Below are 25,737 nucleotides of genomic sequence, written 5' to 3'. Positions count from 1 at the left end.
TACAATGTGTGTTGTTTCTCTTCCAGAAGCAGCGAGTCGCCAACTAAAGGTATGATAACCTGATCATGAAAACCACTCAAGCAATAATTGATCACATTTTATTGAATTCCATGCAAATTAGATTTCCTTATCATCTTTCCCAGGCATGACTCCGGGCAGGCAATTCATGTTTAAGCTTCAGCTCAAATGCACACACGGGGAAAATATTGTGTGCGTTTCTTTTGTCCACCAGATGGCAGAATTGAGCTGATTCAGAGCATTTGTGATCAAGTCAAGAATGAGTTGAGGGTCATAGAACAGTGGATTCAATAAAGTGGCAAAGAGCATGTAAATAATCAAACTGTATTATAATCTCCATCTGTCTTCCTGTACCCTATCTCCTATGCCGAGATTTTGAGTTGCTACATTTAAATGGACAATACATTTTTGAATGTTTAGCTCATGTACCATTTACGACGCATCGCTGTTAACATTTACACAGTTCTAACACCATCGTGGCACAACCATCAGGTCACAGTTGAGTGCAGCATGAGCAGCGGAGAGTCTTAGCATTCAAAAGCTTCACAGGCATTCATGTGATGTATACAGTATATACACTGTATAGAGATTCAAAACAGACTAACTTTGTATGTTTTTTTTGGTGGATCAATCATCGTCTACAAGAGATTTATTTTAAATATATTTAAAATTAGCATCCATTTAAAAATCCTTTAAAAATAGTTATTTAATACATATTCAATAAAATATAAGTGTAAGTTCATAAACTTAATTGTATATATTCTATACTATATTAGACACAGATGGCACATCGTTGTGTATTACATATTTTTGTTTATCCAAAAATGCTTTGCACTGACTCGGGTATACTTGGCTGTTAAATATTTCACTGAAAAAAGGTTGAGAACCAACTACCTGCAGTTGATATTGTCCAGAAATTGTATGAAACAAGTGGCTGCCAGCGCTGGAGAGAAATCTCAATAATGGCATGCTTCAGAAAATATGAAGCGATGAAGTATGTTCCTTTGAGGTAAACCTATTAACATACCAATTTCCTGTCAAGTTTAATTGGGGGTGTCTTCAGGGAATGAGATGAAGGAATTCTCTACAAAATGCAGGACTTCCTCATGTCAAACACCGGTAGAGACACTCCTTAATAACACAGCAGCGACTCTTTGCCAGTTGTACCTAAATATTAGTTCCCATTCAAGAACGGCCTCGCGACACACAACACGACCTCTGCTCGGGGATTGAATTGATGGTGTTGACTGCACACATAACAAACCAAAAAATAGCATTTATTTTGTAGTGACATCAAAATCTTAAAATTATGTAAAATGTTTAAATGCTGCTATAAATTACATAATAGTTAAAATTATTTATAAAACTTTATTTTCTTCTTTTCAACTCAACAGCTGTTTCTCTTAAACCCAAACCACAAACATGGTACATACATCGAACAGCACACAGCGCCATCTACATCATCATCATCATCATCATCATCATCATAAAAAACAACAACAAACACACAAAAGAAACAGTCTACTGTGGAACAAAGCTTTGATGAGAAAAGGACGAGGAGACGGGTAATGAAGGATATATCACAAGACAGCTCATCTAGCTTGGGATTTCAAAATTAGCGGAAGTACAAAAAAAGAAACATTTGAAGGAGAAAATGACGAAGGAATATCTTAAATATTAATGTCTGTCCGACAAACACAAAAGCACATCATAAATTCATCTTCATCTCTGATTTCCAGTTGGTGTCCATTTTCAACTGGTACTTCTGGTGATACAAGTCTTGAAACTTCTGCTCAGACTGAGGAGGCTTTTGTACAAATATCCTCGACAGGCTCATGCAAAGGGGTTACATTCAATAGGGGGAGTGCCAGAGAAACAATAATAAAATAGAATTATGATAGAGAAAATAAATTCATATATTCTGTCGACATTGATCATTTTCTATTTGGCTTGTACATAAGCGAAGCAAAGCGATTCATTCCTGAGGTGCAAGGCCGTTGACACGTTTTCTATTCAGCATTGTGTGTGTGTGAGTGTGTGCGTGTGTGTGTGCTAGAAGAGAGGTAAAGAGTCTCAACCTTTTCTAGTCGATTCGTTATCTTTTAAGTGTCGCAAAAAGGGGCCAGACACTGAAAAACTAATCTTGACCAAAAACAGAAGCCAAGACAAAGAAGGTGCCGTGACGCTACATCCTTGAGTCTCTGCAATGCGGCCCAGCGGCCGGCGAGTCTGCGTCAGCATCCAAAGCCTGCGCGTCTATCAATCTACTGTGTGCGTTGCAACTTCAGCTGCTGGCGCCCGGTCGTGATGTCACAGTACAAGTGGACGCATGGGCGGAAAAGTCCGAAGGGAGCCGAATATTCTGGACTTCATCAGGTGAGTTGGCTTTCAAGCGCCAAACAGGCAACAGAGAGGAGATCTTCTTCACATAATGTAACACAAAACACGAGGACCGAACCAAACAGCCGTGTCGATCGGTGTGAGCGTGGTGGGAAGTAATGGTAACGAAGGCCGTCAGTAGGATAATGCGAGGTAGCATTGACGAGGGGAGCAGAGGGACCTGAGAGGATCGGCAGGCAGCGATGGGGAAACGCTTACATTTTGCATTTCTGTGTCCTCACAGATCACGGCCTTGTGAGAGCGGGGGAGGGGCATGAACGAACCCAACCCTCATGGGTTTCAGCTGGTGAACAAATGCGTCGTACACTTCAGCGCGTGTACCGTGTGCTGATGCACGTGTTGTCAGTTGCAGAGAGCCAAGCGAGTCTCTCGGCCTCTAGGTTAGTGTATGTGGATTAAAAAAATGACTGCAGAGCAATGACTCCGATTATGTTATGAAGAGCTAAAGTAAAACTCTTCGTGAAAGTTCTTCTCTTTGTCAAAGGGCAACGCCACTTTTAAAATACTGATGACCCATTTACAAAGCAGAAAATATGTCAAAGAATGTTAAAATGACTTCATACAGGAGCATATTTTCTTTTGAATCTTTTGAAAATCCAGTGGAAAATGCGTGCACGATGTGAATGGACATTACCTTTCCTTTTCTTCTTCACTATAATGTAACATTGCGGGTTTTGATTTATACCTAGACTGTTTTACAAACACTTATGGACACAAATAAAAAGAGGAGAAGTCACCGACATGCATGCTCTCATGCTGAACAGAAGAAAAAAAAAATCACAACCATTATTAACATTTCACATTATAGCTATCTGAAAAAAATAGATAAAAGAATGGAATTAAACCATGAGAAATGTCAATGCGGGTGGGGCAAGTTGGGAAGCAGGGTTTGTTTGGTGTTGTCACGGGTTAAAAGGTCAAGGGTCAGGACTGTTGGCCGCCCCACTGGCTGTCTACAGGCCGCCGAAGGAGCTCCTCTACATGCCTCGCCACGTCCATGGTGTCGTCCAGGTCGAAGTCTCCGTCCGCGTCCAACATAGAGTCACTCCTGCCACAGGACACAGAGTGGAGCCAAACCACACTCAGACAAGCTGGCAGCACATCCCCGAAAAAAAAGAAGAAAAAAAAAAAAAGACCCAGCAGGAGCAACAAGACACTCTTTATTCTATACAAAATACACATGCACACTGAGACAGAGCAGCTCAAATGTTCAAAGGACTTGTTGACTCACATAGGTGGGAATATGCCGTAGGTGTGAGGGTGACTGACGGGTGCTGGGGAGGCGCCGTGATCCATATAGGTTGGGTTTCCGCTTGCTGGGTCTGGATTGGCTGTAGTAAACCTGTACAAACACACACGCACACGCACACACAAGATTAAAGCCGATGAGTCTATGTTCAGCAGTTGCCTAAGCAACCCTCGGCGTGTTTTCCAGGCCTCGCTGCATCATTACGGCCATTCGCCGTACGTTGAAGCGACCGCGCAGGCAGGCAGGGAGCGCGGCTCGCTAACTAACAAGCCTAACTCTAATGATGAGCGGAAGACAAGCTCGCTCAGGAACCCGGGCCGTCCTTAATTGGCCTCCTTCAACTGTAACAGCTGACTAATAGCTGATCTGAATTCAGGGTTCAATATTTCGTGATTAACTCTAAATGTTGGCACAGAGGGGAAAAAAACGGTGGGTGGACGGCAGGGAAAGAAGACCGAGCAGGAATAGAGGGACGGGAGGAGAGGCAAACAGGAAGCGACATACTTACTCAGGCACCACTTGTTTGATTTGCGGCTTCACGTAGCCGTCCACTGCTTTGGCTTTAAGACAAACGAGCACAGAGGGAGAGAGAGAGAGAGAGAGAGAGAGAGAGAGAGAGAGAGTGACAGCTTAGTGCAGTCGTCAGGCAGCGATCAATACATTCGTTCACTGCACAGGCTTTGAAGCTGTGGTGTTCAATTTTGAAAGCAACAGCAGCCTGTGCAAACAGGCGGTTGCTTACACAGGGGCGGGGTGTAATATTTGGAGAAAACCTCATCCTTGGGTCTGTCGGGGTAGAGGAACAGGAGGTGATTGAGATCGCTGATGCGGTCCGCCAGAGAGCGGATAGAGAAGTCTTTGGTTGTGTAGGGCATGAGGTTCCAGACCATCCTCTCACCTGGAGACACACAGTAGCAGCAATATTAGTATATTCATTTCAGTAGATTTAGTGTTGTTTTTAACTTGAATAATCAAAAAAAAATACATCCCAGGCAATTATGTTATCCAAAATCCCAATCTAACTGCTTTGAACCTGCAATAAATTATTTTTATTGGCCATTCAATTACAGGCAGTTGTGAGTTGTGATCACAACAGTGACGCGTGACAGAAGCCATTGATCTGTCTTTCCTGCACCGGTTCACGCTGATTTTTTAAAAGGTCGTCTCTGTGAAAAGTCGTTTGATTGGTCACCGAGCTTCAAGAAGGTCTTACCTAATATGAGCCTGTCTGAAGGTTTAGTTTCAGTCTATTTATCAATCTCAATAAAATCTCACGGTAAGCAACCTTGAGTTCGGCAGGCCCGAGCTCACACCACCAAGGCGGCTGAGCGATGTCGCAGGGGAACAACAACCAGGGAAAGTGAGTTCACATGAGGCCTGCATTCTGTCTCCAGGATCAAAGCATTCAGCATTAGTTGCAGCTACTTATCAGCTGGTCCATCCACAAGGCTCAGCTGTGATTAAATCCCCTTGACATAATATCAGAAGAGTTTACCGATACCATCTGTGATGCGACAGAAACATACATCGACTCGTCGTACCTGCTTTGTTGGGATTTTCCGCCACCCAGGCAATTGTAATTCCTCCGATCTCAGAGTCACTAAAGCGCAGAAGGAAAGTACCGTTGGGTTTGGACATCAGCATGTCCTGAGCCTGCTGTTTGTTCACAAAGCCCAGAATGGCTCTGAGCGAGAGAGAGAGAGAGAGAGAGAGAGAGAGAGAGAGAGATTAATATTCTAATGTAATCATGAATGTGAACTATTGCCCGAGTTGAGAGAGTGCAAAAATGTGGACATAAAATCATTTTCTTTCACAGAAGATGCTTTTGTTTTCCCATTCAGCCACATTGGAAAGATTGGAACTGACAAACACACTAAATTGCCTTACCCGTCATTCCAGTGTGGTTTGAGATGCTTTTTTGTGAGTTCCATCACGCCGTCAAACCACTGCCAGAATGTGAAGTTCCTCCCTGGCAAGCTTTCCTGTGAACAAAAGGTTTTTTTTATTGGGGAAAAAAGAGAAAATCCATTTTAATATGCACACAGGATATGTTCATCTTTAAAAAAAAAAAAAAATCACATTCCCTCATGTCCGTCCATTTATTCCATAAATATAGAGAACAACATGTCCTCGTCCCACTCGTGTTTACGATTTCAGTGTGCAGTGGTTTGTGTACATGTTAAGCGAGGACAGAGCGGAGCAAGAGTGTATGTGTGCAGCTTATACACAGGTCTGGAAACTTGATGTTCCTGTAATCTAATGAGACTGATGGTGTGTGGTGAATGTGAGTGCATTTTCTGCCATCGCCAGCTGCGTTGAGCCAGAACATGAGGCCTCCAGCCTTTCACTGTGTGGACAAACAGGCCCATTAAGATGAGGACCTAGCCACCAATGAGGCACACTCTCTCTCTCTCTCTCTCTCTCTCTCTCTCTCTCTCTCTCTCTCTCTCTCTCTCTCGACTACAGAATAGGGCTGCAGGAGCAGTGCAAATGGAGCATGAAATATTTCTGTGTATGAATAACCAAAAGTAAATGACTCCATGGAGAGCTAGCATGCCGCTAAGATGGCTTACTGAAACTGGCCTGCGGGGCATTTTAAAAATGCAAAGAGGAGGAAACCCTCTCCAAGTATGTTAAAAACCCTATTCAAGCTAAAACGGCAACTAAAGCTAACGGAGAATTAGCATGTCCTGGAGAGGGAGAGAGTGCAGAGCGCTGACCCTGTTAAACTGGGACCAAGTCATGGTCATGTTGCGGTAGTCTTCAGGGTTGTTGCTGGAGCTGCTGAAGGCCTTTTGAGCCAGGAAGACCAGGTTCTCCTCCGACAGGCCTCGGTTACTCTGCACCTCAGCCTTGTATTTCATGTTGATGGCATCACACAGCTGAGGCCAAAGCACCTTGTCTGGCACGAGGAAAGGCACCCGTCCCTGAAGAGGCCGTGGAGACAGCAGAGGATTCACACGAGCAGCAGAATGCATTAATGTGCAAATGTGAGCACATAACAAAATAGTAGTGGAATTTTTATATTGCATAAAAGGATTATATCTTTTCATTCATTGATCCAGCTCAATAATGCATTCATATTGATATGAACACCAGATCAAATGCCCATCCTGGGTCCCTGCAGCATCTCCTCCCAATTGATTAAATGTGCTAAATGTGAAATTGTAAGCCGAGCTTCTCTGTGCTTTGATGACACAGGCTGGCCCAGCATGCGGTTAGTTATGGCCGCCCTCTGCACGGCGCTATACCGACCAACAGCCCCCCTCCACTTCCCCCAAGGTAAACACCGTTAGCTCCGTCAGTGCTGTCGCACAGTTAGCTGCGAGAAGTCGGCTCAGGCGTCACCACGTTGAGAGCCGTGCGGAGGCTATGAATCAGAGCACTTTTCAAATTTGAATCTACAAGTGTTTGACATTTGAATTTGGTTTGCAGAATTGTTAATTATTTTGTGGAGATGAACACATTTTCTATGTGTTCAAAGACATGCGGCCTTTATTGACCGTGTTTTGGTGCGTTTTTGACTGGGAAAAAGTCGGCTGAAAATGTGATGAATAAAAAAGGTACATTTGATACATACAGCTTCTAAGTTTCGGTGTTTTTGAAGGTTTAATCATCTCTAAATGTCATTTTGAACACATCAAAAACATTCACTCACCGGCTCTGCAAAAGCGTTGTCCCACAACACAGTTGCTGTGGCGTTATTGTCTTGGCTACCGTGAACTATCACCACTACAGGAAGTGATAACGTCTGTTCAAAGAAAGAGGGAAGACCATCAGTTTAAGAATTCTGTCCCAAGAAATACTGCAACATCATCATAGTCTTTCTGTGTTTCTATTGGGAAATGAAAAAGTGTTTTAATAAACACAATAAAAGCACTGTGAAGAAGACAGATGAGGTGCAATGTGTCGGAGCGAATGTTCAAGGTTTTGTGAAGCTTTGGAGAATGAACAGGTTGCAGAAGTAACAATGGCGGGTATCTAAGCTATGACAGTCTTTTCTTGTACCAGTCTGCGCCCCCTTACCTTCACTTGAAAGACAAGCTCGTTGCCTCCAACGCTAAACTGCGACTCGAACAGAATGGTGAACTTCTCCTCCGTGACAGATTCCGCTCCTCGCCTGTCCGACCGCTTGATCCTCTTCAAAGACTAAATAAGAGACGACTCGTGTAAGAATGAGCAATACTGGGTACACGGTACAGTGAGGCTGACAATGCACACAGCACATGCACAGCACATGCATGCATAATTCACTTTGAGACGTCCGTGTATGTAATCCACGGACGTCTCTGAGGGTTGTTTGCTGCACACTGACCTTGCAAAGCATTGCTGAGTTGTGTGCAGTACACACTGTACTGTGATGCTCACACTGCACAGTCACTAGACAAATGGATGCTTCCGTGCAGCTCGAAATGTTATTTTAATATACTCAATTTATTCTAGAATTCCAAAAACTAATGGAACTACATTAATGATAATAAAGTGAAGCTCTTTCACCCAAATGAAATATATTTACAGTTAAGCATAGTTAACATAGAACGACTTTTGCAATAAACCCCCATACAAATGTACTTCTGGCTTCCGGCTGAGATGCACTCTACTACAGACCCTTATTTATTTAAGATGTTCAACTCAGTGGAGTTACTTCACTTGAGGAACACTCACCATGTTCCTGAAGTGGGCGCTGAGAGTGCCTGTCGTCTGGTGGTACTCCATCACGCAGTTATTGTTGAGAATTTCTCCACTGCTATCACTAAAGGAGAGAGACAATCAAGAGTTGAGTCAGTTAGCTGAAACGTCTGCTGTGGCTCGTGTGCTGAGAATTATATTATTCCCAGAACAGTTTAAAACTAAATGATTGTCGTTTGGACGATAGGAGCCGAGTGAAACACATGCAGGCTGTAGGAATGATGTTCGTGCTCATGTAATTGGATGATTTAACGACCTCCATCTTTTCTACTTGAGAACACAGCAAGCAGATGTCTCTGGGCTGCAGATTGGGTGCCATACCGACTGGCTTGGATGAGAAACAGCAGATGCTGAGCTGTTGAATTGCTCATCTATATAACCACTGGCTGACCTACAGTCTTGGAAGGTTCCTGTTTGTCAGGAGGAATGTAGAACAGGCTAAATGTGGATTCTGCATCCACACCATAGATTCCACTGTGGCATTGTTCACGTTGCAGCCATGTCTCTGTGGTGAGGTATGGACACACATTAGGCCAGAGTTCATCCTGGGATCCAGTGGTCCCTGTTAGAAAACTAAGAATCCTTATCTTATTGAATACTAAAATGTGTGCGTGCAAAGAAGAGGGAAGAGCAGGACGATGTGTTTCTGCTCCAGCGTGAAAGCACGGATTAAAAAAATAGTTTATATATTATTATATTAGTTAGAAATAAACCGTATTAAGTAGCAGTGTGTGGGATTTAGGCGGATTTGCTAAGAATCCATGTGTTTTCTTTAGATTAAAGTAAGTCTTATTATTAAAGTAAGTCTTAGTCGTATTGACATAGGGAAGGGGCCCTCTTCAGTGAGTCCTCCATGTTGCACCGTCATGTTTCTACAGGAGCCCAGAATGGACAAACCAAACACTGCCTCTATTTTTCTATTTAAAGCCCACCGTAGTTCTCCGACATGCTTGGAAAGAGAGAGGTGAGCGGAGGGGTATTCAGTTGAATGCAATCTGCAACCTCACCACTGGATGCTACTTCAAGCCTGAACCCAACGTCCTATTTGTAATCGCTTCGAGGGTTTTACGTTTTTAAATCCACAGTGATACGATTGGGGCTCTGGACTTACTTCCTTGTGTTCTCGTTCTTCAGCAGGGCCTTGGCTTGCTGTTCACTAATGATGGTGGCTTTCACCTGCGGAGGGTTCATGTGCACGTTCAACTTCCCACCCACTAGGAGGCGCACTGTAGCGGCAAACTTGGTTTGGGTTTTTAACACCTGTGGCGGCTGTTTCTCAATGATGAAGGTGCTGTGGAAACAAAAAGGGAATTAGACTGAATGAATGACAGAAAAATAACCTGTTGATCAGGTGGCTCAGTGCAATATGTCCCTTTTTGCTTTGCTGAACATTATTTACCCTATTTCTCTTCTGACCTGCATATTTGAGAACACTTGTCATAGTGAAACTAATGGAAGGTATTTAAGGTAATGGAAGTAAGGTGTACTTTTCTGTCTAGCTGTTTTCTGATATCCACATTAACACAAACCGAGAGCAAGAAGTGAGACCACACCAGCAGCCTGATCATTAAGCCCACAGGTCCAGCTTGGAAACAAATACATACTGTTGTTATGAGCCTTCAAGCCCGCTGGTCTGGAGCTGACTGAAGTGGTGATGTGAAAACAACACTCTCCTATTCTCAGCCTGAAACCTCCAGGGGCTTCAGGGGAATATAGAAAGGATGTTGTTGAGGAAACATAACCTGTGTCTGTACTGTGCGTAACAGCAGCACTTTGTTTTGTGGCCAATCAGAAATCGCTGTGACACAGACATGGCCTTTCAATGTGCTATGGGTCCCTGCAGGGAAAATCTACAAGAAACGTGGGAGAGGATACTGTCAAACTCTTCAGATGACTTCCTGTTCGGAGATGCTGGCGGGCTAAAAGACCCTGGCAGATGTGCCTTTACGTCCAAAAAAGTATGAACTGCAAACGGTTGCCTTCAATCTCTTGAAAATTGTATTTTCTTGTCTCTACAGCTCTATGTAGATACTTCCATCCTTTGCCTCTGGGCACATCTGCGATCTCGCAGTAGAAATTATCCCTGACGAACTTCTTTATCAAAAGAACATGAGTTTCGTTGGCTGCACAGAAAACAGATCGTCCAGTTTCAAGGGCTGCAACTTCTTTACCGATTAAAATGACCGATTAAATCGACTAAGAGATTTCGTTTGTCTTCATGCTTTTTCGTGCAGAATAACTTATTTCCAAGAAACTAATTTAACTGTTAAACACAATATTTTAAGTGGTGCTTTTGCATGATTATCAAGCTTCTTCTTTTCTCTGAGAAACTCAGTTTTAATCTGTTGATTAAATCAACTAAATTAATTTGTGGACATAAGCATGGCGGCCGAATTCGCGCGAGTTTACATTTTCCAACTCAGCCGAAAAATTTGTGTGATGCTGAGTTGCTGCGTTGAGAATCAATGTACAGGCAGTTTACCGATATATTCCTGCAGTTGTGGTCTGAGATGAGACCTTCAGAAAGGGGTCTTGGGACTGGTGTTGAGACCAAGACCGATCTTGAGTACTACAACACTGTAGTTTAAAGTAGTGTCACTCATGCGGCGTGAATCATGATGTGCATAAACTTAAGGCCAGATTCATTTAATTTGAGTAAAAGATGATATCTCTTACTTTGTTGACCAAAGCAACTAAGGTTGTGCAAGTAGGCCTTGTTTGCATAAAGGCCCCCCGCGGCGCCTCAATGTACATACACACACGCCCAGCTACATACACTGGAGCTGCTATACTTGTATTGACACTATACTGACAGACATTCATGCTCTAGGATGAGTTTAAAAGTTTTGATAAGCCTAAACGACAACACACACCTGGTGACCAATGCTGAGATGATATCTGTGATCGTACTGCTGAGTTCGTTGAGGAGCTCTTCAATGGGTCCGGGGATGGGCAGCTGTTGTCTGAGGTGCTCTGCCCTCCGAATCTGCTGCCTGTTTTGCCAGATAGTTTCTGCGAGCTTCTCACACCTGACACACACGCACGAAAACACACACACGTAAGAATGTATGCCTGTACAGCAGAAGATTTCCCTCGAGCAGGACATTAGCAATACAAACTGAAACAACTATGAAACCTTTGACTGGATTCACCCAACAAGGCAAAGAAAACACAGCCAGTCGAAAAATGAGGGATTAACAGTCTAAAAAATACACGTGTCAGACTAGTCTGCTATGTCTCTATGTTATTAAGAGGCAACAAACTTTGGAAATGAACCCAGCGGTAGTCAATAGAAAGCTTGTAAACTTGTGACCCTTTGCTTTGAGAGGAAGCCTAGCGGCTGTGATCTTGGTGGGAGGTGGAGGAAGGCTCACCAGGACTGCAGGATGTCCAGGCCTCCCTCTGGCGGGCCCCCGTTGCCTGCCAGCTGCTGCCGTCTCTTCCACTGGATCAGCTCGTCATCCAGAATGATGGTCTGCTGCTTCCTCAACAGCTGCAATGTTTTCTGGTGCTTCTCTGCCAAGTCCTGCGCATAAACAGAAGAAAGAGGAGGTTTGACATGCGATAAAAACACGAGCACTCATGCACAGTGTGTTTTCCTTGAGAGTGCGTGTTCACGTCTTACCAGTCTGTATTTCTGTAGTGTGTTGGCCTCTCTGGTCAGCCATGCCTCCACAGTGGCTCTCTTGTTGAGAAGGGCGGGCTCCCGTAGCTGTCGGTCAGCAGGGGGCAGCGTGGACAGGCTGGTCAGCTGAGCTGAGGAGGAGGAGGGTAGTTGAGTGGGAGAGGACGGGAGGACAAGAGAGGAGAGGTGAAAATCTTTAACCTGCCCATACACAGTATACATGCATGCACACCAGAGAGGGGGTAATGATTTACTCAGGAGAACCTCCTCTAGCATAACACAGACGTCATAACGGCTCGGTGCTGTTTTGTGAATGATGCAACAGAAATGCAAAGGTTGCCTCTTATGGAAGCTCCAGGTGTTTGTTTTCCATTGCTGATCTACAGTGTTTCAGACAGCTTTCAGTATGTGAGGATGTGGAATGATCTTTATTAGACAATTTCACACCTTCTCAAAAACCTAAAGCCAGCACTGCGACTTCACAATCAGAGTTCACAAGACTTATAGTGAAATAGTAAATAGGTTTTCTCCAACTTATAGTCCAAAAATGTTCCATGTATTATATTTAGAATGAAAGAAAAATAACGAGAAGCGGGCCCTCTCGTCTCACCCTGGATACGGAGGCTCTCCTGGTACTGGATGATGAAGTACTCCTGGTTGTGCTGGAGCTTGCGCAGATCATTCTCCGTGTCCTGCGTCAGCAGGCGAAGCTCCTCGAAAGCTTGGTTGATCTGTTGGTATTTCTGAGACATGCTGTCCATCATCCCTCCCACTGGAGAGCTCGACTGTCAAATACAAAGTGTGATTGAGCGACAGGCGCAGAGAGAGACGGAGGGAAAATGGCGGCTGTGGAAATGGTGATTGGTAAAGTGTCATGTCCTGTGTGTTGTCTGTCATTGGGTTGTTTATGATAGCTGTTAGGGGAAATAGCTGGTGAGCGGAGAGACTTGGGATATTTGTGGAGGATGGAGCAGGAATATAAAAACCCAGCTGGGCTTGATGCACAGTAAAAGTGACAGTAAAATCCTCAGTGACCACAAGCCTGATGGGAAAACTGCAAATAGAAGAAAGCTCATTGTACTCAGGCAGGCTGCATGAGCGAGAGCACTATGGTACCTAAAGGCACAGACCAAAATACGGTGAGATTCAATCAGTCCAAATATGCATTTCACTAATAAAAAAGGCTTGTTGTGACTGGAAATCAATTCACTGCAGGAGTTGCTGAGAGTCACATGTTTTATGCACTGCTGGCTTTCGGGTTTTATAACTCAGTGCTTTTTATAAAACGTGAAATATTTGATTTCCATTTTTGACTTCCCTCCATTCGCAGTGTTGCAGTGGAGAAACAACACAAAGTTTACTTTTACAAAGTCCACTTCACAGCATGATCGAGAAGGTATTGTTTTTATAATAATGCAAAGGAATCTGCAGACCTTGGCGGGGGATAAATGGAGGAAACCGAGAGTAGTTACGCAATTACCCAGCCTCTGAATCTGACACCATAAAGTGGTTGAGCTTGTTTGTGCTTGCAGGGTTTGTACAGACTGTGTGATGAATAATGCATGATCAAGCCACAGGTGTTTGTCGCAACATGTTTACATTTAGGTGGGGCTGTCTGCAGTGTGCATGCAGATGTCAGCTCCCATATGTATATTTCACCTGCACCCGACTCACATTGGTGGCTTCTCGGACGAGCCTCTGCTCCGTGTAGAGGATGTGTTTGATGCATCGGACCAGCTCCAGCGGACAGCGGTCATACGTGCTCTGAAAGAGAAGGAGCACATGTGCCGTGTTAAGGCCTATTAGCCCCTGACGAGCGGAGCGTCCGCCTCACACAGGACTCACTAATTTAGAAGCTTGCTAAGTTCTGGAGGCGACGCGGCAGACACACTAAAATCCATTAGACGAGCCTAATGAGGCCCATCTCGGCATGGAGCACTTCATATATGATTCATTAGCATTCACACACATTGTCACGCACACTCTGCTGGTACATGTGTCACAAGAATTATTTTTTGTATACCTCTGATGAATTGTGTAAAAAATTAGCAGTTTCACTTTCTGTCTTAAAGACACTGATGGGAGTCAGTCGGTGATATTCTTGTCGTTTCCGGCTTCAAGTCGGGGAGTGACAATGCATTAAAAGTTTGAATCGCAAAATGAGGCTGAGTTTACGAGGACACAGACCACACTAAATTATTGTTATTCCCAGACAGGACACATTTTGTATTTTACACTCAGCCACATCGGTACATGTACGCTCACGATCGCCGAGGGGGAAACAGAGAAGTAGGAATTTGGGAATGCAGTTTGATGTTGCACAGCCAGCCCCCTTTAGCCTGTTTCTCTGCCTGGTTTCAGGGAGGGGAGAGGACAAACAGAAGGACGGATCTGTGAGCAGGGAGCTCGATCATAAATAGCAGCGCTGGCTGGCTACCAAGGCCCTCACTTGGGTTGTCCTCTTGCTTTCCTCGTGATAGATATAACCTGTTCTTAAAAACATATTGTCCACTGTGTGCAAGGATACAAGCAAACAGATAGATCTTCCAGTCACTTGCTTAGCTTCTTCTCCTCTGAAAGGCGAGAGTCTTACGATAGTATAATTTCAATATTCCTCAGGTGTTGTTTTAGTCCTATTTGATTGGGTGATTGGCCCTTTATGCTGAGTTTATGAGTTTTTTGTTTCCCAGGCTTTTTAGCTGTAGTAAAAGTAAATTATAAGACAAAGAAAATCATTGATAAATCTGACAAGCCAGAGTTAATACACACGTACTTGTTTTGGTATTTGTGAGTTCTCAAACTTTGGCTCTGCCTGACCCCCTGACCCTCTGACCCCCAAGGCTCTCAATCGGACAGGAAAGTAAACCGGTACGGTGCCGTATGTTCCTGGGTATGCAGCGCTGTTCTTGTGATTGGTGAGGCATATTTCCAAAAGACTTACCTTGAGCTGGCTGGCGTAGTGTCCCAGTTTGATTTTCAGTAGAAAGCCATCCTCTCCCACCTGGTGCTCGGCCTTATTCTGCAGCTCCTGGATCAGACTGTCCAGCAGCCGTTTGGCCTTGAACTCCTCCTGTGGGTTCTCTAGGTCTATGGCATCCCTAACAACACACACACACACACACACACACACACACACACACACACACACACACACACACACACGCACACACCGCACACAAGACACATACAAGACAAATGGACATGTGCATAAACAAACGCACATGGCTAATACATTAACTCTAAGATGCTGCATATAGTAAACAAAGAGCAACTGTCATAATGTTCTTTCATAATGTTCTTTCAGCGCAAACATTTGTGCAAGCATACATGTGATCAACTCACCAGAGCTGGCCCTCTATCCACTGGGACAAATAATGTCGCACCTCAATGGGGAAATGCTGACCGTACAGAGACTGCATCTGGTGCAGAGCATCTCCCTGGAGCTGCTGGGCCTGGATCCACACTGCCATCTTCAACGCCCTGAAGTCGAAAAAAAAGGGGGGTTGTCATCAATGAGAGAGCAGCAGGGAACACAGTTTAAAAAAAAGACAAGGTGATGTGAAAAATAAATCATCTCAGATCATATTATGATGTGCATGGGGATGTAGTAGGAGTGATACTTGGTATCTAATGAGTTTGTCTTTTGTTTAATCTTTTTAAAAAAAAAAAATCAAGCAAAGGCATGAGGAATGGTTTAAAAGTGTTTGTGTGGCCTAAAATAAGCAACGATTATGAGGCCATGAAGGACACAGTTAACTGACTACATTAGTTTGTGGGATATGCGGTGTAAACCGGGAGGCCAGACTTGGCTGTTATCCGAGTTTAGGGCAACGTTGGCTGTCCTGATTTTTATGAGATTGGGGTAGGTTTAGATTTCAGCAACCCCAGTCAATGTTATAGCCAAGATTGTGCACCTTTACAGACACCTTACAAACAATGGGCCCATTGTTCTGACAGCCCGTTATTCCAAAAACCCAATAATCTGAAAAATGTCCAATTGGACCGAAAGCCCATTCGTCAGACAGCCTGTTACCCCGAAAAACAAACAGCCACTGTTGTAGAGAGCCATTGCTCCCAAAACTCACACTCTATGCAACACACAGAAGCACATGGCTAATTATTAGGCAAAATGACATCATCGGACTTCTGATTGGCTGAATCTGATATTCCTACCCGAACCCAACTAATATCACCCCTCCTGCCTAAACCTAACCAACGAAGGCAACGAGTACAAGCCAATCATAGGCAGAGTAGGGCGGGCCATGCCTTGCCATAGTAGAAAAATAAATATTATGACTGGAAAGGTATGATGACATCATTCTGCACAATAATTACTCATGTGCATCTGTTTAGTTTAGTTCATTAGGATCCCCACCAGCTGACGCCATGACGTCTTCCTGGGGTCCTTTTGTGATCTTTCTAGGCAGTTTCCGAATAATTGGTTAACAATGGCATGGCACCAGAACCACATTGGTTAGTCCTCACACCTCACCCTCTTCTCTTGTTAGTATGTTACAAGTGAATACACAGTTTGAAAATACAGACAAACAAGTTTAAGTTACAAAGAAATAAGTCTGATGTCGCATTTTGAAACGAGTCAGCTGGAAACACACAAAAAAACCATGAAGTTGGGTCTAGCTTAATTATTCACTGGGCTATGGCTGATATAATCTGCCAGCAACATTTGACATGTCAGCCGTCAGAATCAACGCTTGCCAGCTAGAAAGACTAGTTCAGTCCACCTCTGTGTGAAATCAAAGACCCATTGTCTGAAAAAAATACGAATTACAAGTGGTTTGCCGTCTTTATCATTATGAACCTAAGAGCAATAACGGAAAAGCTTGACAATGGAGCGGCAATTAGAAAAACAGGCAATTGTCAGTGGCTTGTAGAAATGTCACACACAAAAAAAGAACCTTTAAGATAATTGACTAACTCCACAAGGAAATTAACCAAACTCCCTGAGCTCACAGAGCTCTGGGGAAACAAACCTACAGCTCACAGATGTTTCTGGTTCCCCGCCTAAGGCTCCAAACCTTTGTGGTTGAGGAGGTCGTGTGTCTTTCCTGTGTTCTGTGTCATGTTTAGGACTCAAACAGTCTCCTCGGGGGAGTCAACGTGTCTTGGCCTAGAGGACTTTGAGTTGGGTCACTGCTACTTGTTTCCAGTCAACACACCCACTCACCTTTCTCAAAAGTGGCACAGTCACTGTCAGTAAAAGACTGAGTGATATGAGTATGCGGGAAGTTTGTGGTGCACGTATGTGTGTGTGTGTGTGTGTATTTGTAAGTTCTTGTGGCGTCGGTGGTTCTGCTTAACAGTGTGTGCATCATTAGTGTATCACTGAACTGAAACAAATATACCTCCACATATTATCTTTAGTTTCCAATATCCCCAATGCACTCTCCATGCTGTTGCTAGGTTTCCTTAGCTGTTAAAACTAGTCAAAATTGAAGTTCACAGTAATTTTGCACATCGCATTAAAAATAAAACTTCCAAGCAAAAAAAATATATCTCATGACATGCACAAATGACCTTCATTCATCTGATGAGGCCATGACTGGATAAGCAATCGATTTGAATGAAAAACTAAAAAACCTTGTCACGGTCATCTCATCTGATCACCAGGCTAGTCGCGTGCGTGTGTGTGCGTGTGTGTGTGTGTGTGTGTATGCGTGTCGAAGCCTCTGATCGCTCCTCATAGCGGCGCTCAGGTCAGCGCAGGTTCACTATACGTGAGTCGTGGTGAGCGGAGCTCAGAAAGATAATTCCACTCCTTACGGTAGACAATAATCCTGTAAGCCTATGATAATGCTCCTGCTCTCATATCGCATTGAATGTGTCCTGACCTTTGACCTTCCAGCTTGTCCTTATTCACCGGAGACGTCAGAGCACAGACTTCAGAAAGAAGGCACATTCATGCTGCTGCTCTAGAGGAGTGTTAGTAGCTGTGTGAGCGGCTCACCTCTCTGTGGAGCCAAAGCTTTGATCCATAAATCCATAAAAATTGAGCTGAAATCACAACAGCCACAGTACAGAGAAACTTTGCTGGCCTCTATCAAATAAAACGGACAAACAACTTGGTTCAGACTCTTAGACAAAAGGTTTGCATGATAACTTCAGAACATCATCGATTTAAAGCGGAGATTTGTGATGTTTTGATTGAAATAATTGATGGTTATCATATTTATATAAGTGGTAAGGGACAGGTGGGTGGAGATGCTCTCTGTTCTCTCATTACATGTTGATTAGGTGCATATGTTACAAACAACAATAAATGCTGCATTATCTTTGTTCGGGTTTAAACGTGCATATTGTGTGTGTGTGTGTGTGTGTGTGTGTGTGTGTGTGTGTGTGTGTGTGTGTGTGTGTGTGTGTGTGTGCGTACGTGCAGTTTAAAAAGACAGTGGGAGGCTTTTTAAATGAGAAACACGCACATGCTTTTTATCTGCCAGCGAGCATCAGCACTATCAGCTGATTGGAGGAGGAACCGAACAGGAAGAGCGTGAAACTTTCTGTGACACCCTGTATTACACAAACAGCATGGCATGCTGGGAGCTAAAGCTTTAAACTGTGTTTGCGGTGCTTTAAAAAAAAAAGACACACAGTGAGACAAACAGGTGTTTACTGGTCTGTCTGTCCCTTTAACAGCTCTTTAAGGCGGACGCTGTTTGCCCAGCATCAGCGCATCCAACAGGAGACAGAGATGCTTCCCAGCCGCCGCTTCACTCTGACTACATCCAAATGCCCGGGCATGAACCCGAGATATGCTGTGAGAACTGAAACGTCTCTTTCTCCGCCGCTGTCCTCTCTTTACGAGAAACGCACAATGGTGTCCCGTTACACATTTTACCACTAACTTCACTGCAGACTTTATCAACAAAAAAAAGAAGAAAATACAGCTTACCTCTTGCCTTCAGCTCCGTGTTACCATGTAACAGCAGGAAATTCGAACGAGGAGCACCACAAACCTTAAACAGACAGAGAGAGGGAGAGACAGTAAGAGAGAGAGAGAGAAAGAGAGAGAAAGCAAAAGGAGGAAGTGAGTCAACCTTGGGTGCTTCTGAGGAAGCTATCTTTTTTTTACAAGGACTAGAGCTTTAACAAAAAAGCATGAGAGGTTGAGAGAGGGCTGAAAGGATGAAAGGGAAAGTCCGCAGATTTATCTTTATTGCACCGTAGTGCAACAACAAAATAGCGTCATTTATGAAACTTCCCAATGCCGAAAAGGCTCTCTTCATGATGCTGAATAGGGATCTCAGAGATACTCCAATTAAAACTCAAACAGCCACAGAGATGTTAGCGGTGGCCAGAAAGCATTTTAAAATTGGATTGCATGAGCAGATATTATCCAAACCCTATGTAACTACCAACTACAAAAAATGCTATTGTTGATTTGAGTCTGGCGGCTATATTAACATAGTTCTCACCAAATAATTTGCTGTGCTCATGAACATTGAAGATTACAGGAGCAAAAATAAACAAGAGGTTGACCATCACATAGCCGACAGAATGGCCAGAGCAGCTTCTTCTTTATTTGGAAAAAACATGACTAAGTGTCTTTACTAACCCCTCACAGTGCAGAAGAGTGTGCAACTACAGCAGCTGTACAGTTTTTTTGTCGGAGGTCAAAGAGGTCAAACAGTGTGTCCACATTAGGGAGGTTCAATTTAAAACCGTATCCTTTTCTCTCAGCCCTCTGCATTTTTCCTCACCCGGAAACTGAGCTTTTCCAGAGTGGACATTTGTGTCATCACATTGTGAAATATCACCGATGAACACAACCAAGAGAAGTCAGCTGGAGACAAGTCACAGCGCTGCTTTTGTCCCTTTCTCATGAATTAATCTGAGAAAATAACTCATTATAAGGCTAGAACATCTCATGGCAGCAGCATTACGCTCTGAATTACAGTCTGACAGACGGCCATGGCTCTGTCATCATGCAGCACACAAAGCCAGAGCCTCTGAAGACGGGCTTACCGAGATCCAGACAGCGCTCATTCCTGGCTGAACCCTGAAGACGGAGGACAGCAGGAGCCCACATGCTGCCTCCAGTCTCCAGACAAATATGCAAGTATCTGTATATTTCTGTCTGGATCCATCGACCTTGGCTCGATGCTCCTAGGCTCCTCTGCCATCCAGCTAGTTTATTGGATTTAACCCTCTCAGTACCTAATAAAATGATCTTCCAGTGGAGAATGATGGGTAATGTAATGGCCTGGCCTACGACCTCTTCAGCAGATCTGCACGCTCTGCTCACACTGAGCCGCCACGTTTTAGTATCCCCCTTTGACCAGCGATCGATAAATCGTGTGTGTCGATGCCAGCAGTGATAGTAAACATCTATAAATTACCCAGACACACACACACACACACACACACACACACACACACACGAATGCCACCGAATAGCCAAAAGTGCAGATTCATGCTCATTGGAGAGGATCACAGGAGCGATTATCACAGATGTGTATCGTCGGGCTTTGTGGCCAGTGTGTCCCTCCTCCCATAACAGTAAACTATGAAGCACTGTTGGCGTTTTCTGGAAACAGTGATGCTACTTGAGCGACACAGTAGGCTATTGTGTCTGCTGGTCAACTCACACATCTTCACTCTATCTCAAATAAACAATACAGCCCTGTATTTTCTCAGACCTTAGTTTGAGGTCTAATAATTTGATTACAACACATCGTGGAAGGTGTTTTTCACTCCCTGTGTTTATGAGCACACAGAGACACACACGCACGCACGCACACACACACACACACACACACACACACACACACACACACACACACACACACACACACACTTTTACATTGGCTCACTCTTCAAAGATTATGGTTTGTTGCTCTCTTTTATCTTTATTGGCATTATTTTCCAACAGAGGGAGAAAGCGCATGGCTCCATCGCCAAAGCCGTTCTGCAACTCACGCAAGCTTTTCGTTGTCCATTTTGAATTTACTGCCAGCAGATTTTCCTCTCCTCATCGCTCCATAAACTTATGCTCTACCGCCGGCACGGAAATGTTTTGAGGGCATCAAAATACAAAAGTAAACAATACATTAAGATTGGTATTGTATTACAATTCACCAAATTGTTGCTGCAGGCAGATGTTAAGGTTCATTTTTGTTTTCCACACCACTGGCAGTGCAATTTAGTCCCCCATGTTATTTTCTAATGTATGTGTGTGTGTGTGTGTGTGTGTGTGGGGCATATTGATATATATTGGGCAGAGAGATAACATCCGTTCTTCTATCAGTAGGAGTATTATTAATTGTGAGAGGTCATAAAGCTCTTTGAAATTTAAAACAACAGAGTTTAACTTGTCAAAGTTAGTGTTTCATATTTCATTTTCATTTCAGCCTCACCTGTCGAACAGCGTAAACATACATTCTGTTTTCTTTTGGGAGCCATGATTTTCTTTGCTCTCTCGGACACCAATCAACACGCGCAGCTCTACATCAAGTTAAAGGAACATCTGTCTTCTCCCTCGGTCCCTTCACACAACATTGGCAAAGAGGCCGGGAGGTAAGGAACGACTACAGCGGTTTTCTTTTTCACCCACTGTGCAGAAATCGTGGCATATTTATGAGTTGAGAATGGCTGGATGAGAAATCAGGAGGATGGGTTCCAGCGAGCATTACACAACTGCTAAAAACAAACAAATCAAAACCTTTCCTACCCCGGCTGTAATGGCTTCTCCATAAAGCCAGAGAGGACTGCTTTATTTTCACTCCTTCTGAGTATTTATATACTTAGCAAAACTATGGTTAAAAAGGGGCTTAAATGAAGGTGAATGCTATTTCATTCAACTTGTATATTCTGCCACTAAAATTCACACCAACCAATAAGTTCAATACTTTATAATAATAATTCAGGACTTGTGTTATCAGTCAACAAAAGTAATTTATAGCCTCAAAAATGCAGCATACTTGTAACAATGTGTGCACGTTGGTGGTGACGAGCTGAGCCTCTTAGGATGTGCAACCACATTAAGAAACTCAGCTTCCACCTTGAGTTGGTAACTCGCTGACGTTGTTGTCCCTGAAAACCTGACAAATTCAGATTGAGGGAATTGTTTTAAATGACTAACTCTACATGGGGCTGGACCATAATTCAATATGACAATTTATCGTCCTTTTTATGGGAAAGTAGTGTGATGAAATTACACATTTCCATCGCCTAAATTGATAACAACAAGCATAACTCAAATTAGCTCCAGCTCTACCCAGATTCTACAGGCCAGTCACACAAAAAAACTAACAAACAATTGTTTGTATGTCATCCGTGCCAGCAGGGAATGGAATAGAAAATAGAAATAAATTATATTTCCTCAAGCTTTTCCATGAGCCAATCAATGGAAAATAAAGAAAAGTCCCTCTCGCTCTACGTGAAGAGAAGTCAACAAAGAGAAATGTGCTTTTTCAGCCAAGCCCTCGCCGGTTTGTTCTGCCAAAGAGTATTTGGGACACCATGAGCTTCAAAACAAGGAGAGGTTCTGGGTGAGTGTGAGGAGAGACCAAACAATCTAAGTAGCAGACATCCTCCTCCTCCCGATATGTCTCTCATCTGCATTACATTACAACTCCATCCAGGCGACAGCAACACCACCACCTCTTGTGGCCCTGAATCCTCATCATCCTCATCTTTGTTTCATTCAATTAGCTCGCAACAATCCCAGCGTGTGATGAGTTGCTGTCTGTGTTTTTTTAAACATGTCTGCATGTTCGTTTAGCCGGCTCCGACGTGAACAAAGCAAAATGAAACACAAACTCGTGCCACCCACTCTTTCCTCTGAGGAAGAAGTGCCATTCATCAGCGTAAGCGCTTCCTGTTAGGAAACTGAAGTGCCACCCACCATTCAAAGCCACCTCACCGCTCTCCTTTACACCAAAGCTCCGTGAGCACAGGAACAGAAAGGGCACACACAGGCCGCCATGCTGCATACCATGATGCATACCATGATGCATACCATGATGCATGGCGGCCGGTGGGTGTTAAAATGGACCACCCTGGGGTCTTTTGCATGTCTTTTGAATTCCTACTGACTATTTGCCAATGCAGCCTTTTGGGCTGATGGATTTTTCTTTTGTATGATTCATAGTTAATTGTATGCCAAAGTGTTTTTACTGTATGGTTAACAGGTATGCGACATTTACATATATTTGAAGACTATGAAATACCGATTTGTTAAAAAGCAGGATCAAACATATCAAAAACAGTAGCTTGTTTTACTCCTACATTTCTGATACAAACCAAGTTTAGTCTAGCTTAAAAAATAAATAATTATCCAATCAATTTGATTTGCATGTACTAAAATGAGTCTTTTGCTGCATGTGGTCCAATCTCTCTTTCCTGTCTATCTCAGGCTGTATCTTATAAAGGCAAAAAAGCCCTTCAGAATAATCCCCCCAAAAAATTAATCTGCAAGGTTTAAATCCTTTGATTTAAATCCTATTAATGAAGGAATGCTTTAGTACTGGAAATAGACAATCCATCACATGCGTTTTTGCTGTCTCATTATCAAAGTATTTACTGTGCGTCATTTGAAAGTTCAGGCCGTCATCTTGATGGATGCATTGATGGGAAACTCCAATAAAGACTTGAATCAGCTGCCTCACGGCAACCCCTCCGAGGATCCACCAAGCTCACATGATTCATGTTCACGTAATGGTTCGGGGTTTAATTTGTCACAAACACACTTACACATGACAGTAGATTGTGATTCTTCACTTCCGCTGGAAGAATCGGGGCTTTTAACAAACGTGGATCTCAAGTCTGTACAAGTTGTACTCCATACTGTACTGACATTAAGTGAAGCCAGTGGGACATATCTAAAGGGTGAGGGGCACAGTGGGGTTATTTGGCATAGTATCTATTATTTAGTCGTTACATAAGTTATTATTAGTTTTTATTTGGGACACTACAACTTATTGGACCTGCTGGGAGTCTATTCTAGTCTGGGCCAGTTGCTGTTGACAGTCAAGAGATAAAATGATACAGTGTGTGGCGTTTCACAATTGATCGACCTGCTGTCGTTATATGACTGTCGTTCGTCCTAAAATTGCATGACTGGAAATGCCAATATCAAATATCAAGAAAGCGGCAATCGGAGGTAAATAAATAGTCCAGTGTGGCATGATTTTAAGAGTATTACTTCATAATCCAGTTTACTCAGGTTTCATCAGCAGAAGTTCACCGACCTCCAGAGTTTACTGTCCTCGGCCACATCGCTCCATTCAACATTTCACCCCGATCGGTCTTTTCCCCCCCACACTTTTCCATGAACTGATACATATCTGTATCTACTCACTTGTGAAATAAGTTGATGTGTGGAGGGTGTCAGTAAGCTGTTTACTAATAATAACTGTAGTGGTGTCAGTACAAATGCAACAATTCATACATGATAAAACATAAAACTGGCAATTACATGCCATACACAGTAAACATGTGTTTTTAAACAAGACAAAGAGCAGCTACATCTGCATCATCTGGTTGGTAAAAATAAATAAATCAATATGAAGATAAAGTCTGCATGAGTGACTTTATTATGTTACTGGCGCTTGTTTGTTTATCTGGAAGCCAAATAAAACTCGTTGAGAATGTGTTGTCCTCGTATGAACGATGCATTTTGGAAAGCAGTTTGCAGAGAAAGGAAAAGATTAAACAAAACACACATTTGACCCTCCGAGGAGAGTTGGGACAGCAGCGGGGCAAAACTTTGCTGATAATCACAGAACTCTATTTGTCTAGTAAATGAGTCCTAAAATAAACAAGCGGCTCCCTTGTCTGCTCCCTGCTCTGCCCCCCTCTCTTCCACAGCCCAGCGGCTTCGTGACAGAAGCTGTGCATTATCACCCCGGGCCAGTGTTTATAAGTAACATCTCAGTGTTGAACTGCAGAGTGTAAATTAAGTCCATATATATATATATATGTATACAAACACACACTACCGGTCCGCCACTAAATCTCGTTCCACTCTCAGATACTACAGGACGACTGCTCTGTATTTTCTTCTGTATTTGTCATGCTTTTCGGTTGTAGAAAGTCCTCTTCACAAATATGCTATTTTTTATGAGAGTGTTTGTAAAAAAAGTTGTGTTTTGTACATACAGAATAAAACGCTGTACAACGGTTAGACCAGACTGACAAGTGAAAGAGCAGAAAGAGAAAAAGATCCTCTGAGCAACAGTTGAATAAGAATAGAAGGAATCACCATTCATTGGTCAAATGAACTGGAAGCTTAGCATCAAAATGTGCAGATTTAAAAAGGAATACGTTCCGGTTTCAAGTGCACAAACATGCCTGTAAAAAGATTGAATATTAACAAGTGTGTTAATATCAACAGCTATTCTTAAAACGTCACAATAGAAATAGAAGGTTAGCAGTATTGGAATATGATCAATGAATAGCATATGGACAAACAAATCACATTGTAAAACTATTCAATCCCACCACTGAGTCGACTGCAAAGGGCCCACAATATGTAGAGCCCAAATGCACCGTTGTGTTTCAAGAATGAGCTCGGGTCATTTATGCAAATTCAAAAACAAAGGGTCTTCGGAGGGAAATATAGTTGCAACAGTATTCTCTGCTGACATGTAACACTGTGGAGTCTTTGATGAAACACAAGTATTATTCAAGTAATTCTTCTTCTTGCTTTGGGGCTAAAACTATTACAAATGTAAATTATACTCTTCTTGTCTCTAAAATAGTCATCATTGAAGGAAAGAAAAAACATCAACATACCAGG

The 25,737-nt window shown here is 43.2% G+C and overlaps 1 protein-coding gene across 1 annotated transcript; it reads right to left on the bottom strand.

Annotated features, from left to right (window-relative positions):
• Positions 1 to 1,274: 1,274 nt before the first annotated feature.
• Positions 1,275 to 15,451, bottom strand: stat5a (signal transducer and activator of transcription 5a; the record flags this gene model as incomplete). Its single annotated transcript, XM_079233373.1, has 18 exons — positions 1,275 to 3,466; positions 3,650 to 3,760; positions 4,176 to 4,227; positions 4,410 to 4,565; positions 5,209 to 5,351; positions 5,555 to 5,649; positions 6,388 to 6,594; positions 7,326 to 7,418; positions 7,694 to 7,816; positions 8,333 to 8,420; positions 9,468 to 9,647; positions 11,230 to 11,385; positions 11,731 to 11,882; positions 11,982 to 12,112; positions 12,592 to 12,766; positions 13,656 to 13,745; positions 14,923 to 15,079; positions 15,324 to 15,451. The coding sequence occupies 18 exons, from the start codon at positions 15,449 to 15,451 to the stop codon at positions 3,343 to 3,345; spliced, it is 2,361 nt and encodes a 786-aa protein (XP_079089499.1). The 3' UTR covers positions 1,275 to 3,342.
• Between the last annotated feature and the right edge of the window lie 10,286 nt (positions 15,452 to 25,737).

The sequence above is a fragment of the Taurulus bubalis genome (genome assembly GCF_910589615.1).
Source record: "Taurulus bubalis genome assembly, chromosome: 17".
Classification (NCBI taxonomy): domain Eukaryota; kingdom Metazoa; phylum Chordata; class Actinopteri; order Perciformes; family Cottidae; genus Taurulus; species Taurulus bubalis.
The sequence above is the reverse complement of the archived record's forward strand: the minus strand, read 5'-3'. Positions and strand labels throughout refer to the sequence as shown.